The following is a 15237-nucleotide window of genomic DNA, read 5'->3' as shown; positions in this document are numbered from 1 at the left end:
GAAGTCAGAAAAATCAAGGTCGCCTTCCTGTTCAGTTAGCAGTTGGGCTGGGTAACTCTTGACTTGGCTGGCTCCTCTACCAGCAGCACAGCTGCTATTGGCAGAGAAAACAAGGACACCTTCGTCATAAAGGCACAAGATAACATTTACATGTCCTGTTTGCTCATGCGTAAATTTATCGGGAAGTGAGATTGTAAGGAGAGACCACAACATAGCGCTTTGCATTCAGGAGGGGGTTTGCAGTCCATCCTTGGTGCCGTGCCATTTTTGCTTGTTTTCTTCTCCCTCCCAATACGTTTTCCTTTTGTGCTGTGTGTCTCTAGGCTGTTAACCTGAGGACAAAAACTGTCCTGTTTACAGTGATCTGTAAACTGCTCTGGAAGACTCTTTTTGGGGGAGGTGGTATGCCCCACAGACACATGGGAGGTGGGACACAGGTGGCGCTGTGGGTTAAACCACAGAGCCTAGGACTTGTTGATCAGAAGGTCGGCGGTTCGAATCCCCGCGACAGGGTGAGCTCCCGTTGCTCAGTCCCTGCTCCTGCCAACCTAGCAGTTCGAAAGCACGTCAAAGTGCAAGTAGATAAATAGGTACCGCTCCAGCGGGAAGGTAAATGGCGTTTCCGTGCGCTGCTCTGGTTCGCCAGAAGCAGCTTAGTCATGCTGGCCACATGACCCAGAAGTTGTACACCAGCTCCCTCAGCCAATAAAGCGAGATGAGCGCCGCAACCCCAGAGTCGGTCACAACTGGACCTAATGGTCAGGGGTCCCTTTACCTTTTTATGCCCCACGGAGGACCTTAAGGTCCATAAATAGCAACACCCTAGAGGTCCCGGGCCCTAAGGAAGTCAGATTAGCCTCAACCAGAGCCAGGGCCTTTTCAACACTGGCTCCAGCCTGGTGGAACGCTCTGTCTCATGAGACCAGGGCCCTGCGGGATCTTTTTTTAAAAATTTCTTTTTATTGAGTTTCTCTCAAAAAAAACCAAAAGAAAAAAAACAAATCAACAAATTCAAAAGAAATATCCATACATAGCACAAAAATAACATCCATTACAGTTCTTTGTCTTCTTCCTCGAATCTTTATATCTTTAGATATATCTTTAGATATTTAAACCTTTCCTCTACACACCCATTGACCTCCTTCCCTCCCGATTTCGGGCTTCTTAATAAAAATTCTTTCTTTTTTCTGCAGCTATTAATTGTTAATGGTTTATCAAACCTGCTATAGTTTTTAGGTCTCTATAGTTTCCTTCAATGTATACCATAAATTTATTCCAGTCACTAATAAACTTTGTATTTTTTTGGTTTCTGATTTTTTGTGGATCTGCGGGATCTGATTTCTTTCCACAGGGCCTGTAAGAGAGAGTTGTTCCGCCTGGCCTTTGGCTTGGAGTCAATTTGATTCCCTCCCCCTTTTTCTTTTTTCCTTTCTCCTCCTGTGATGAGGCTGCATTTTAATGTTTTAATGTTGCATTTTAATCTTGTTTTTAAGTTGTATTCATTCAACTTGTTTTTTATTATTGGTTGTTAGCCACCCAGAGCCCGGCCTTGGCTGGGGAGGGCGGGGTATAAATAAAATTTATTATTATTATTATTATTTATTATTAAAGAACAGGATGATGTTGAATATATTGGGCAATTTCAGTAGCTCAACAGCACAGTTCAGAATGTAAGAAGGAATCGTTTTCCATTCCACCCTGTATTTGCCGCATGCGGCAATGTTTCCATTCTCCTGCAGTTCACCTCCCTCTAAAAACAGCATTGCTCACCTCACTGTCTGCTGTAATGACATCACGTAACTTATATAATTTACATAACCACATAAATTAAGCTGCCGTTATGCTATTCATTTCGGTGCAAAGAAAGCATAGTGCAAATGGGAGCGAGGAAGCGATGAATTGCCTATTGTTTCTGGACTAAGAGCAACAGCGACAGTGGATACCAATTGTATTTGCTGGAGTGATTTCCATACCAGACATGGGACAAATAAGCGAACACTGGGAACTTGCCCTCTCTGACATCTCAAGTTAAGATGACCCAAGAGCCTGTCAGGGTTTTGTAACCACCCATTGCACCAGATTTTGTAGCCGGTGGCTCTCCTGAGCAGGATATTCTTGCATAGCTGCTGGTCTTGTTTAACGCATGGTGAGTTTTGAGTTCCCCGGGGTCAATTCCTACCACATGCATGTTGACTGGGAGCTGCCGCTGAGACCACATAACACTGGTCTTGAAAGATCTACATTGGGTCCCCCTACGTTTCTGAGCACAAGTCAATGTGTTGGTGCAGACCTTTAAAGCCCTAAACGGCCTTGGTCCCGTATACCTGAAGGAGCATCTCCACCCCCATCGCTCTGCCCGGACACTGAGGTCCATCGCCGAGGGCCTTCTGGCGGTTCCCTCACTGTGAGAAGCGAGGTTACAGGGAACCAGGCAGAGGGCCTTCTCGGTAGTGGCGCCCGCCCTGTGGGATGCCCTTCTACCAGATGTCAAAGAGAACAGCTACCTGACATTTAGAAGACATCTGAAGGCAGCCTTGTTTAGGGAAGCTTTTAATGTTTGATGCATTACTGTATTTTAAGATTGTGTTGGAAGTCGCCCAGAGTGGCTGGGGAATGAATGAATTCCTATGCCCCACAAATAACCCAGAGATGCATTTTTTTTTTTTAAAAAAAGAACACATTCTACTCATATAAAAACACCAGGCAGGCCCCACAAATCATTCAGAGATGCATTTTAAATAAAAGGACACATTCTACTCATGGAAAAACATGCTGATTCTTGGACCATCCGTGGGCCAGATTGAGAAGGTGATTGGGCCGAATCCAGCCCCCGGGCCTTAGGTTGCCTACCCCTGCTCTAAAGGTTTTTTTTTCTTTTCTTTCTGGCATTTCTTAAAACTTTGGGAACAGCCAAGCCACAGGCCGGGCTTGACCTTACAATTGAAAGGTAAAGAAGATCTTTGTTCTTTTGCTTAAAGGTGTGCTTTTTTAAAAAAAAGTCTTATAAAACCTTTTTCACACTTAGCAGTTTGAAATGCACTCCTTGACTTTGGTATGAGATACAGAGGCAGATTAGGGGAATGCAACCAGTTTTGGCCTTGCTGGGTGCAGGGCCTCAGGGGACCCCGAAACGATGAAATAGAATGGAAGGTGAGAGGGGTGGGGTGTGAATTTTGGCATCGCACAGGGTGCCACTGAAATTTGGGACCCCAAGGTCTGCGAGATGCAAGTGATGCATCAAAAGTGTGAAGCACCCAAGAGCTAAGATTTAGGATCAGGGCAATGCTCAGTTTATTGGGGGGTGGGTGTAGGTAAGTGAGCCCTTAATGAAACCCACAAGACCACCCCTGTTTTGACCAAACTCTGATGGAACTGTAATTTTAATTCCCCATCATGTCATAGTGCAGCTCTGTGATATGGAGGGAAATTAGAATGCGACCCCACAACTGTGGGGGCCTTGTGGAAAGTTAAAATGGCAGCTCCCCAACTCAGCTGCCCAATTGATTTGAGTCCTGCTTGAGGGGGGTCCCAGGTCAGAGTCAGTAATGGGACTTGTTGGAGGTTTGGGATGCTGACAATTGCCTGAGGCCACTACAGTGGTACCTCGGGTTAAGTACTTAATTCGTTCCAGAGGTCTGTACTTAACCTGAAACTGTTCTTAACCTGAAGCACCACTTTAGCTAATGGAGCCTCCTGCTGCTGCCATGCCACCAGAGCACGATTTCTGTTCTCATCCTGAAGCAAAGTTCTTAACCTGAAGCACTATTTCTGGGTTAGCGGAGTCTGTAACCTGAAGCGTATGTAACCTGAAGTGTCTGTAACCCAAGGTACCACTGTATATGCTGATGCTGTCTCTGAAATACATTCCCCCCCCCCTCATGTCATGTCATGTAGGCTGTTCGTCAACAATTTTTGGTCTCCCTTTCTCTTCCCATACCTCCTCCTCCGAAATTGTAATTTAATTCAATTTAAGCACACTTACCAGATTGCCAAGGTGTGATATTTATCTCAGGCGTGGTTTTGGTCGTTCTTATAGTGTTCCCCATTGTTCTTCCTTCAAAGCACGAGCTTCAGAGCTAAAGTAGCAAAGACAGATGCAAAAGCTTCAGGTTAGCACCTGCTTTGCTTACTAACATTTAGTAGCTTGTTAGAAGAAGAAGAAAGCAGGCACATACTTTGCATTGATCCTTCTTCTTAATTATTTGATGTTCTGCATGTGTCTGAGAAACACATGCATTTGCTTAAGTTCTCACAACTTCCCTGAAGTTGTCACAACAGTGGCCGAAAACCGCAACCAGAAACATTGCCAAGAACTGATGTATAAAACAGTATTTTCCACTGATGTTGTATTTGCATAATAGGAAGTTGCAGTCAAAGCATGAAAAGTGGTGTGTGTGTGTGTGTGTGTGTGTGTGTGTGTGTGTGTGTGTGTGTGTTTGGGGGCACCAGGGACAATAAGACGTCAATATACTTAGTCTACGCAAACTCAGGGATACAAAATACACACTCTGTCTCCCCAAATCAGTCTCTTTTCTCCAGGGTTTTCCCCCCTCCCACTCTGCCTCAGTTTGCTCTCTGTTGAACCACAGAGGGATGGAAACCATTCCCTGAAATGTATCCACATACCCCAAGAATTAAAACAGACAGCGCTGGTTTTATAAGGCACAGCTTAGTTTCATAACAATTTCAGCAAGAGACGGAGGCTTGGTTCCGATTTTAACACAGACTCGCCTAATTTGCACTCCCCAAAGCAATATGCAGACTGAAACACAGCTAGCCTTCAAAGCCCACACTTCTACGAATTTTGTGATTCTCTGACCGAAAATGTGTACAAAAATGTGTAAATCAGGAGAGAGTCTGCATGGGAATTGTCCCCCCACCCCCAAGTGGCCTATGAAATAGTCACTGGCAGACTAATAAACTAAAAGGCTGAAAAGTCCATGGAGTTAGTGTTATAATATACCAGATTGAATGGTGGGGATCTTCTAAGAGGTCTTTTTGTAGCTAAGGTTATTCCTCAGTGTGGAAATCTGGGGCGTTTTGAAACCAAAACAGTTGGAGATAATACAGAACAGATTTCTTTGCTCTTTATTGGGTCTCCCACCAAGCGCACATGTGACTGGAGTAATTCCAAATTTATTTTATGTTGGAGGCTGTTGTCTTTTATTTTTTTAAAAAACTGAGACATTTGGCAAATGAACTGGCAGAATTGTGTACAGAAGGGCAGCCTCATTCATTCTCCCCAAACACCCGGATAGCTATCAGTAAATTGTTACTGAGGAAATATGGACTTGACTGAGAGACACATTTTGCTGCGTAAATGCAGCTTACATTTCAGTATTAAAGCACAGCTCTTAAGAGCCATCTGCAGAATAATACACGGACACCATGATTTTATCCAGATTTTCCAGTACTTTGCCTGCTTAAAATCTCACTGGGGGGGAAGAGAAATACTTATTTGAGGACTTTTTCTCTGCAAAACAGTTACAGCCCTGGATTTTTTTGGACTATGAAGTCTAATTTTCTGGAAGGGAGATTCAAGAAAATCCCCAGAGATTAGCCCTTTGTAGAAGACACCAAACACTACATGTTATACTGTAAATTGTATGAAACAGACAAAAATAATTAGAGAACTCTTTAGTGGTGATTGTTCCTCACAGTAATAAGGAAAAGGGTAAATATCTGTTGTCCAGTTCAGACAGGTATGTAATGTTTAACACAGCTGTATTTGCAGTGAGACAATACCACGTTGCCTCCTTTGAGATCTAAGATTCTGTTTTCCCTGTATATTTTATTCCTTATATGGGCCAAGTTTTTATTTTGATGTAATAACTCTTTTAATTTTTGGTCACATGTTTCTGCTAGGCTACAACCAGCATGTGGTTTCTTCATTAATAATTTTGCATGTAAATCCATATGTCAGTGAAGATAACATACAAAAGTAAAAATGTATTAAGGGAAACTGCAAACGAAAACGGTCCTTTTAGGGGAAACACACACTAAAATGCTGGCAATTTTTTTTTAATGAGGACTTAAAAATATTGCAAACTCATGCTGAAATGTGATGAACGAAGATTTGAAAAATGAGAAATTGATAGGCACTAAAATTGCAGGATTGCCTTATATCATATGAGCCCATTCAGCTGCTTCGATCTGCAGAACAGGCACTGATAAATGTGCCACATAATACTCTTTCTACAGTTGTAACAAACTTGATATTTTAGTGTGGCAGCAGCTATACTTTGGAAGTTCTTGCCTACTGACATCTGCCAGGTGCTATTGCTGTTTGCTTTTTGACACCTACGTATAATATTTTTGCTTAGGCGAACCTATCCAGACACATAAATGTTGATGCGCTTTAATCCCTCTCTCTTTTAGATATACTTTTAATATTAACTATTTTAAAGCCTTATTAATTGTATCTGACCGGCTTTTTTAATTGATAATTTTAATATTTCTTGTAAACCGCTTAGTTTTAAAACCAATCGGCTGGTAATTTTTGTCAAATAAATAAATACGAATTGGCGTATTCATCTGTTCCTCTGGTTTTTCATCAACCTATAGGGACTTTTACTTACTCTGTCGGGGTCTCACATAGTTACCTTGAAAGCCCAAACTACTGTTTTGTTCCATACCAAATCTTCATCATACTTTTTGGGAAAAGGTATGTATGGACTCCCTTGTTCTGTGGGATTTTGTCTGATGCGGTATTGATTGTTTCGTCATTTATAAATGTTATTATCCTGCCCTCCAGGTCAACTGAAATTCTTTTCTTAATTGAAAGAAAAAAGCTGAAAGCCTAACCAGACTTACTTGAGAGTAAGCCCCATTGAATCCATTGGGAGTTACCTCCGGGTTAACTTGCCTAGGAATGTGCTGTTTAAATACTAGCAAAAGGCAGCAACAAAATGAGGGGAAAAGGATGCAACTGGTCTTTACCGAATCAGGCAGTTGGTACATTTAGCTCAGTGCAATGTCTACGTTTTCAGAAAAGGTTTCAGAAAGGGAGTCTCTCTCAGTGACACCTGAAGATGCCAAGAGATGATCCTTCTACATGCATCTATTAAGTCATATTATATTGTAGTGAAAATAGCATAACAAAGATGCATTGTATCAGGAGAACCTGCCCGCTAGAATGCATCCATTAGTCAAAACGGCAGACAGGAATGGGTTTATTGGGAGAAATTTGCACTACAATGCTGGCGAATTTTCACGAGAGTTTTCAAAGGAACAGAAAATTCACAAATTGCTGCAGATATATGGGAAGCTGAATTTTCAGATTGGGGAAAATGAGAAATGGAGAGAACAGAAATTGACAGGTCCACCCCTAGTCAGGGGTGATGGGGGTTTGTGCAACAACAGATGGAGGACACCAGGTTAGATATAAGGCTGCTAGGAACTACCAAGGCAGGATGCAACCCTGAGGTCAAGGTGGAAAGTTCTCCACAGTGACCCTCCAGGAGATGAAAAGGGGCTTCTAAACTTGCCTCTCCAATTGCATAGAGCAGACCCTTAAAGATAACAGGAGATCTCCAGCCAGACTTGCTGCCGAATGAGCATCGATCTCATTCCCACCCACCAGTTGTGTACACACCCTGCCTCCCTAGAATCCTAGGAAATGTAGTTTACCCATCACAGACCTAGAATTCCCAGCACCCTTAACAAACTACAGCTCCAGGATTTGGGCAGGGGAGTGCTTTAAATGTATAGTGTGTCTTTTAAAAAAAGTAATTCATTTCAGAGGTAGTCAGGAAAATGGACTCCCTCTCCCAAGCCAAAAGTGGGCTTAGAGAAGAGAGAAAGGCTCTAGAGAGAGTGGTCAGCTTCAAGATACTGGAGTGAAATTGCCTCTCGTATCTTCCACTGTGCCCTTGTCAAGACATGCAAAGTATTCTGTGAAATGCAGGGCTTTTATTGTTCGTTTAACACGTTCACAGAAGGGCTTCTTACTCGGCTTTGGAACAGGAAGTTAATGCACCCGTTTTTCTCTGTGTGTATGTCTTGCAATTTGCAAAGGCAATTTGAAAGGGGCTGTTTGTGGTGTGGAAATTCACCCTGCTTTTGCCTCTGCTGAATGGGTTTGGCAGGCTTTTCTTTATGGCTTCGGAAACCTGCAAAACCCACTTTGCCAGAGGCAGCGGTGCGACGAAAGAAAAATGTGTATACCATGGGAAGTGATGTGCCTCTCAAACCGCTTCTGACTTTCTTAAAACAAGCAAGCAAAAATGGTTTTCTGCCTCCATCCGTGGGGCCGAATGAGGCATCCCAGACACAGCCGTGTTTGATGCCCGCATGCTTGCCCTATTCCGTTTTGAGCCCCTTCCCTTCCCTGCCCCTTCCTGCCTAATACATTTGGGAAAGAGGGTAAGAACCGTTCTTCTGCATCAGACCAGGGGTCCAAGCCCTCCAGCATTCTGTTCTCACAGAGGCCAACCAGATGCACAAAGGAATCCTGCACACAGATCGCAAAGCACAGCAGCCGTCTCCCCTCCAGTGGTATTCTGCTATTCAGAAGCATCACTGCCTCTGACAGAGGAGGCAGAGCACAGGAACGAGGGTTGGTCACCTTGGCTATAGCCTTATGCTCCTGTAAAGCCTGCCAAACCAGAGTCCATTGCTGGTTTTAACCTTTAAAGCCCTATACGGCCTAGGACCCTCATACCTATGGGACCGTCTCTCCTGGTATGTCCCACGGAGGACCTTACGGCCTTCAAACAAAAATGTCTAGGAAGTCCTGGGCCACAGGGAGGTTAGGCTGGCCTCAACCAGAGCCAGGGCTTTTTCGGCTGTGTCCCCGATCTGGTGGAACGCTCTGTCACAAGAGACTAGGGCCCTGCGGGACTTGACATCTTTCCGCAGGGCCTGCAAAACAGAGCTGTTGCACCAGGCCTTTGGCCAAGGCACAGTCCTTTTGGTAATCCTCATAGAACTCTAGCCCAATGGTTACCATTAATTAGATTTTGAATTGATTTTAAAATGAATTGATTTTAGAATTCTGTGTTACTTTTATTGTTGTTTGCTGCTCTGAGCCCGGCTTCGGCTGGGGAGGGCAGGATATAAATAAAAGATTATTACTATTATTACATCCTGTAAATTCCATTGTGCAAAGAAGTAGTTTATCTTGTCTTTCCCCCTCCAAATCTAAAAGAAGCAGGGTCTGGGCAGAGAGTCACCCAGAAGGTCAACAGGGCAAGGCAATTGGAGAATGCTCCCCCATTTATTTCCTGTTCACACTGCTTGGATGCTCAGAGAGAGCGTGGGAGCCACAGGGCCCCCTGTAGGGAATTTAGGCCCTGACAGATGCAGCTGTCCTTTTCTTTCACCCCAGCCCCAATACAGTGTCCCCCCAAACTGGGGTCTCCAGCTGTTTTTGGACTACAACTCCCATCATCCCTAACTAGCAGGACCAGTGGTTGGGGTGATGGGCATTGTAGCCCCAAAACAATTGTAGACCCCAGTTTGGGGGACACTGCTGTATGTGACGGGTGAGGGAAGGGAGGTAGCTTGGTGCCAGAACATCTCTGCCTTTTGTGCGGAAGGTCCCAGTTTCTTTCTCCAGCATCTCCATCTGAGGCTCAGGATGTCCCCCTGCCGGAGAGCAGCTGCCAATCAGTGTAGACAATACTGAGCTACAAGGACCAAAGGTCTTATTCCATATACAGCAGCTCCCTATGAGCCAGGCTGTGCAGGAAAGCGTGTGAGGCATTGGGGCAGGTTTAGCTCCTACCTCATACACTGCTTTCACTGGAATTGGTGAATACAGAGGTGTGGTTTCCTGCTATCCTGTTTTGGCCTCGTTGAGGAGCTTCTTCCTTGCACCAACCTAAAGAACTGATAAACCCCCACAACCTTTTCTCAAGCAGAACCGCCACAGCTTCCTTGGGTTGTGGAAGAACGCTCAACGTTTCTGTGCGGCAAGGGGCTAACCCGACCCTGGATTCCAGCAGAGCTTACCTTGCGTTTAGATGCCAAGCATAGTGCCCTAGCCCTCTTCCTTTGCCTCTTCCTTTCACCAGCGGCGCCTGGCTTCCATGTCGCTTGGAAAATGCCAGAGGGGAAAGCAGGTTCAGTTCTGATGCACACAGCCGAGCGAAGTGAGGCTTTTGGAGAGCTCGGCAGCCTATCATGCAGCCCCGTTCTTGCTAAACAAGGCGCATACTTCCTCTGTGAGAAATAAGGAAGGGCTCCGCGTATTGCACGAGATAAGTTCCTGTTGCTAGTTGCTAGCTGGGCTGGGAGGTGGTCTGGGGCACTTTTGCTCTCCTTTCCCGACAAGCTGTTTTCATGTCAAATTTTTTTGGGGGGGGCCTGCGGCGGTGCAAGCGGTGGCTGTGGCTGTACGAAAAGCAAAGGAAGGGGTCCCCCTGTGCATACGAAGCCTTTGTGCACTACAGGTTTCCAGTGCCTGTGGCTCGCTTGTGCCATTTATGTATTTATAGCTTGCTGCAGGCCTTCCTTCCTCCCCGGAGCCCAGAATGGCATGTTGCATCATGATACTCAGCTGTGCTCAGCCCAGAAAACTGGCATTGTGGGCATGCAGAAAAGCAAGCTTCGGTGTCAGGGATCATAGAATTGTAGAGCTGGAAAGGAACCTTGAGGATCCCCTAGTCTGGAATTTCCCAAACTTGGGTCTCCAGTTGTTGCTAGACTAAAAATCCCATCATCTCTGACCACTGGTCCTGCTAGCTTGGGATGATGGGAGTTGTAGTCCAACAACAGCTGGAGACCCAAGTTTGGGAAACAACTCCCTGCAGTGCAGGAATCTCAACTAAAGGATTTATGACAAGTGGAAGGTTCTCTGGCAAGGTGGAAGGAGAAAGAACTTGCCCATGTGAAGACCACCTGCTGGAAACCCTTACACATATGGTTTTCAATTGTAAAGTATATGCTGATCTCCTCCAGCAATTTCTAGATCAACTCTGTATCCCTAAATGGAAACCAATCAGAGGTCATACATTTTCTATTACTGGGGAATGATCAGGAGCTCACCAAGTTAGTGGCTAAATATCTCTATTTGGTTTCTTGTTGTTGAAATACACTGCAGGCGCCTGATCTCCCTGGAGACCAAGAGATGTGACGATAGACTGCTCTGCCTCCTTTCTTTAAGCAAATGTTTTGTGCCACTGGGGAAGTGGTAATTCTGTATTGATTTGTTTTGGAAGATGTATGTGATGCCAATAAAGGTTTTATGATGCGATACGATTTATGACAAGTGGTCATCCAGCTTCTGCTTTAAAACCTCCAAGGAAGGAGAGTCAACAACTCATTGGAAGAGTCCCTTCCACCATCTTACCATCATAAAGTCCTTCCTGGTGTTTAGTCAGAACCTCTTTCCTTGCAACTTGAATGCATTGGTTCAGGTCCTACCCTCCAGAGTAGGAGAAAACAAGCTTGCTCCATCTTCCATATGACAACTCTTAAGATATTTGAAGATGGATATCTCCTCTCAGTCTCCTCTTTTCCAGGCTAAACTCCCTCAATCGTTTCAAATCAGGCTTGGTTTCCAGACCCTTGACCAACTTGGCCACTCTCCTCTGCAGATGTTCCAGCCTGTCCATATTCTTCTTAAATTGTGGTGCCGGGAACTGGATATGTGATGAACCGGGATGTGGAACCCCCTGGCTCTCCAGATGTTGATTGAGTCCACAAGCCCCAGCTAGCATGGCCAAGAATCAGGGGCAGTAGGGGTTGTGGGCCCCAACATCTGAAGGGCCACGGGACCCCCGTTGCTGACTTGTTCACATAAGAGTTGTGTCTAGCAGCTAGACAGACACCAGTCAGTGCAGATTATTGCTCAGGGAAAGAGTAAGACTGACCTGGAAACGTTTTTTATTGGATCTTACAAAAATCAGAGGACACCAATTGGTTACTGGCACAAATGGAGGCAAGCTGGAATTCAGTAGTATGGTACCCAGGGACCTTTTGATACAAACACAATGAGTTTTCAGGAAATCGTATGTTAGGCAAGCATTCACATAATGAGTCAACCTTTTGCATTGATTCCTATGGGGAAGTTTCTAATGTGTTTCTGAGCACAGCATTTTAACCCCCAAATGACCACAAAAAACCCCTGGAAAACCCTCTGAAACTTTGCAAAAATGTTCTCTTATTTGTCTGATCTCTTCCCTTCCTTCTCAACATGATTTCTGGTGAAAAAGCTGCCATGGGCCATCAAGACATAGAAAGTGAGGCTTGTTTAAGGCTGCTTATTTGTTTACAGTACTACACGCAGGTCCAGCTGTTTGGATATCTGAATCTGTGGTGCGTAATCCTTGTGTTTGGATAAGTGAATTTTTGTATAATGATCATTTGGATAGCAAAATCTGCGTGAAGATCCAGAGGTTCTCTGTTCTAGCCCAGTGGCTTCTGACACACTCCTGGTAACGCTTCCTTCACAACAACCTTGTAAGGTAGGAGAAGTCAAGAGTCGGTGACTAGCCTAAGGAAGCCCCCTGTCACCACCATTATTACTATCTTCTCAGCACCAAGTTAAGACCTTCCTCTACTTCCAGGCATCTGGTGGTGTTGGACTGATTATAATTTGTCAGGTGGCGCTTGCAAAGCAATTGTGTCTTTTAGTGTTTTTATGGGATGATGCAGTTCTAAATATTGCTTGGTCAAATGGCGGTTCATGATTATGTTTTTAATCATGCAGAATCTGGTATTCTGGTCCTTGGTTGGCTTGGGCCACAGTGTGGCAGAGGCTGGGAGACAGGGGGCATTGGTGAGGTACCGGAGAACAGCGCGGTAGAACCCACATGTTCTGTGGGCACACACCTTTTATTGAGCTGAATAGAGTGAAAGATATTACGAGTCATGGGGGTGTGTACAGTCTGAAGACTGCTTTGTTTATCTTTCAGCTGCTCTCTTGTTAATGCTGCTAACACTGTTTTATAGATTATAAACACTGCATTGATTTGTTAATCATATAACATATGGCTTCCGCTGTAATTGTGACACTTAGCTTGTTTTCTAGTTACTAACGGTGTTTTGTAGATTGCAATTGTTGCACTGACAATGTGATAATTGTCCTATATTAGCGATGCTGTATCTGCAATGTTCAATCACGTTATTGTTATTTGTTGTTTGTGAGCTGCTTTGGGATTCCTTTGAATTAAAAGCAGCAAAGGCATACAATAAATCAAATCAAACTCCCAGCAGCCCAAGCCAGCATTGTCACTGGCCATCTCTGTTGGGAATTGTAGTTTGGAAGCACCTGAGAGGCGCTTTAGCCATCTGTTTTATCTCTTTCTACTACAGATAATCTTCAGGTTCTTTTTTCTCTTTTTTAAAAATAATATTTTATTCTTTTTCCATATAAAAAGTTACATTTTGTTACTCAACAGCTATATTCCAATTCAACAAAACTAGTGACATTGATGCTTATAACCCAAATTACATACAATTGCGTTTTAAGGCTTTGTCTTATCTAACTTCATGTTTCTTAATATATTCTGCTATTTCATATCCTGCTGTGGTCTTCGCATAAGGGAAATAACTTTTTTTAAAGACTGGAAAGGGTTTCCAGTCCTCTTTAAAGGATTCTAAATTTGTGTCTCTTTATCAGTGCCGTCAGTTTTGCCATCTCTGCGTATTCCAATATTTTCACCAACCTTTCTTCCTTTGAGGATGTTATCTCTTCCTTCTATTTCTGAGCACAGAGAATCCTTGCCACTGTAGTCACATACAGCAGGGGAGTGGGTGGCGCTGTGGTGTAAACCACTGAGCCCCTTGAGCTTGCCGATCGGAAGGTCGGCAGTTCGAATCCCCACGACAGGGTGAGCTCCTGTTGCTCTGTCCCAGCTCCTGCCAACCTAGCAGTTTGAAACAACACCAGTGCAAGTAGATAAATAGGTATCACTGTGGCAGGAAGGTAAAGATGTTTCCATGCGTTCTGGCTTCTGTCACGGTGTTCCGTTGCACCAGAAGTGGTTTAGTCATGCTGGCCACATGACCCGGAAAGCTGTCTGCGGACAAACGCTGGCTCCCTCAGCCTGAAAGCGAGATGAGCGCCGCAACCCCATAGTCGCCTTTGACTGGACATAACTGCCCAGGGGTCCTTTACCTTTTTACCTTTTGTACCTAGTCACATGAATCCCCACGACGGGGTGAGCTCCCATTGTTCGGTCCCTGCCCCTGCCAACCTAGCAGTTCGAAAGCACGTCGAAGTGCAAGTAGATAAATAGGTACCGCTCCGGCGGGAAGGTAAATGGTGTTTTCGTGTGCTGCTCTGGTTCGCCAGAAGAGGCTTAGTCATGCTGGCCACATAACCAGTACGCCGGCTCCCTCGGCCAATAAAGCGAGATGAGCGCCGCAACCCCAGAGTCGGCCACGACTGGACCTAATGGTCAGGGGTCCCTTTACCTTTACATAGTCACATACATAAATACCATCGAGGCTTTCTTTGGTTTATCTCCTTCTGCTACAGATATTCTTCTGGTTCTGACCTACCGTGACCTCTTCTGGAATGTAGCAAGGGAGGAAAAATCCCCTTCCCCCCCCCCCCCCCAGTAAGAGCTTGTGCTCTTGATGATAAGGCAGTAAGAGAAGGAAGAAACATGATTCTACAGCTGTACACGGAAGTGCAGCAGAAAGGACAGTGTGTTACATACGCAACACACTACTAATGCAGCTACTTCAGCATTTGAGCATTTTCCCGAAGTGCCCTGATTCATAACGCAGTGTGCAGAGTTGCATAATTCACAAATGCCGGGCTTCTGTCTGTTGCTGCTGAAGTTAGACTTCATGGAGGAGGGCAGGCTCCAGAATTGCTTCACTCCACTGGAGCAATTAATTTCGAAACATGATAACATAAGAGCAGGCATCCCCCAAACTCGGCCCTCCAGATGTTTTGGGACTACAACCCCCATCATCCCCAGCTAATAGGACCAGGGATGATGGGAATTGTAGTCCCAAAACATCTGGAGGGCCGAGCTTGGGGGTGCCTGCATAAGAGGATGCCGGCTGGATCAGGCCAATGGCCCATCTAGTCCAACATCCTGTTCCCACAGTGGCCAACCAGATGCCTGTGTGAAACCCACAACAGGACCCAAACACAAGAGCCCTCTTCTCTCCCCTGGCTTCCAGCAACTGGTATTCAGGATCATTACTGCCTTTTGACCATGGGTCAGCAAACCTTTTCAACAGGTCCACTGTCCCTCAGGCCTTGTGGGGGGCCGGATTATATTTTGAAAAAAAACAAAACAAAACACCCGAACGAATTCCTATGCCGCACAT

At 44.9% G+C, this 15237-nt stretch overlaps 2 protein-coding genes across 2 annotated transcripts in view; one reads left to right on the top strand and one right to left on the bottom strand.

Moving 5' to 3' along the window:
• SLA (Src like adaptor) overlaps nt 1-10389 on the bottom strand; it is a 28123-nt gene extending 17734 nt beyond the window's left edge. Inside the window, exons 1-2 of the mRNA XM_081874729.1 lie at nt 9955-10389; nt 3983-4076 (exon numbers count right to left, since the gene is read on the bottom strand). Of these exons, the coding sequence (XP_081730855.1) occupies nt 3983-4046 (64 nt within the window). The 5' untranslated portion in view covers nt 4047-4076; nt 9955-10389. The remainder of the gene's footprint in view (nt 1-3982; nt 4077-9954) is intronic.
• The window catches only part of TG (thyroglobulin), a 173372-nt gene that overhangs the window by 113801 nt on the left and 44334 nt on the right, over nt 1-15237 (top strand). The gene's annotated exons all lie outside the window — the stretch shown is intronic.

The sequence above is a fragment of the Podarcis erhardii genome, assembly GCF_964252035.2.
Source record: "Podarcis erhardii genome assembly, chromosome: 8".
NCBI lineage: Eukaryota > Metazoa > Chordata > Lepidosauria > Squamata > Lacertidae > Podarcis > Podarcis erhardii.
This window is presented reverse-complemented; position numbering and strand designations above follow the sequence as displayed.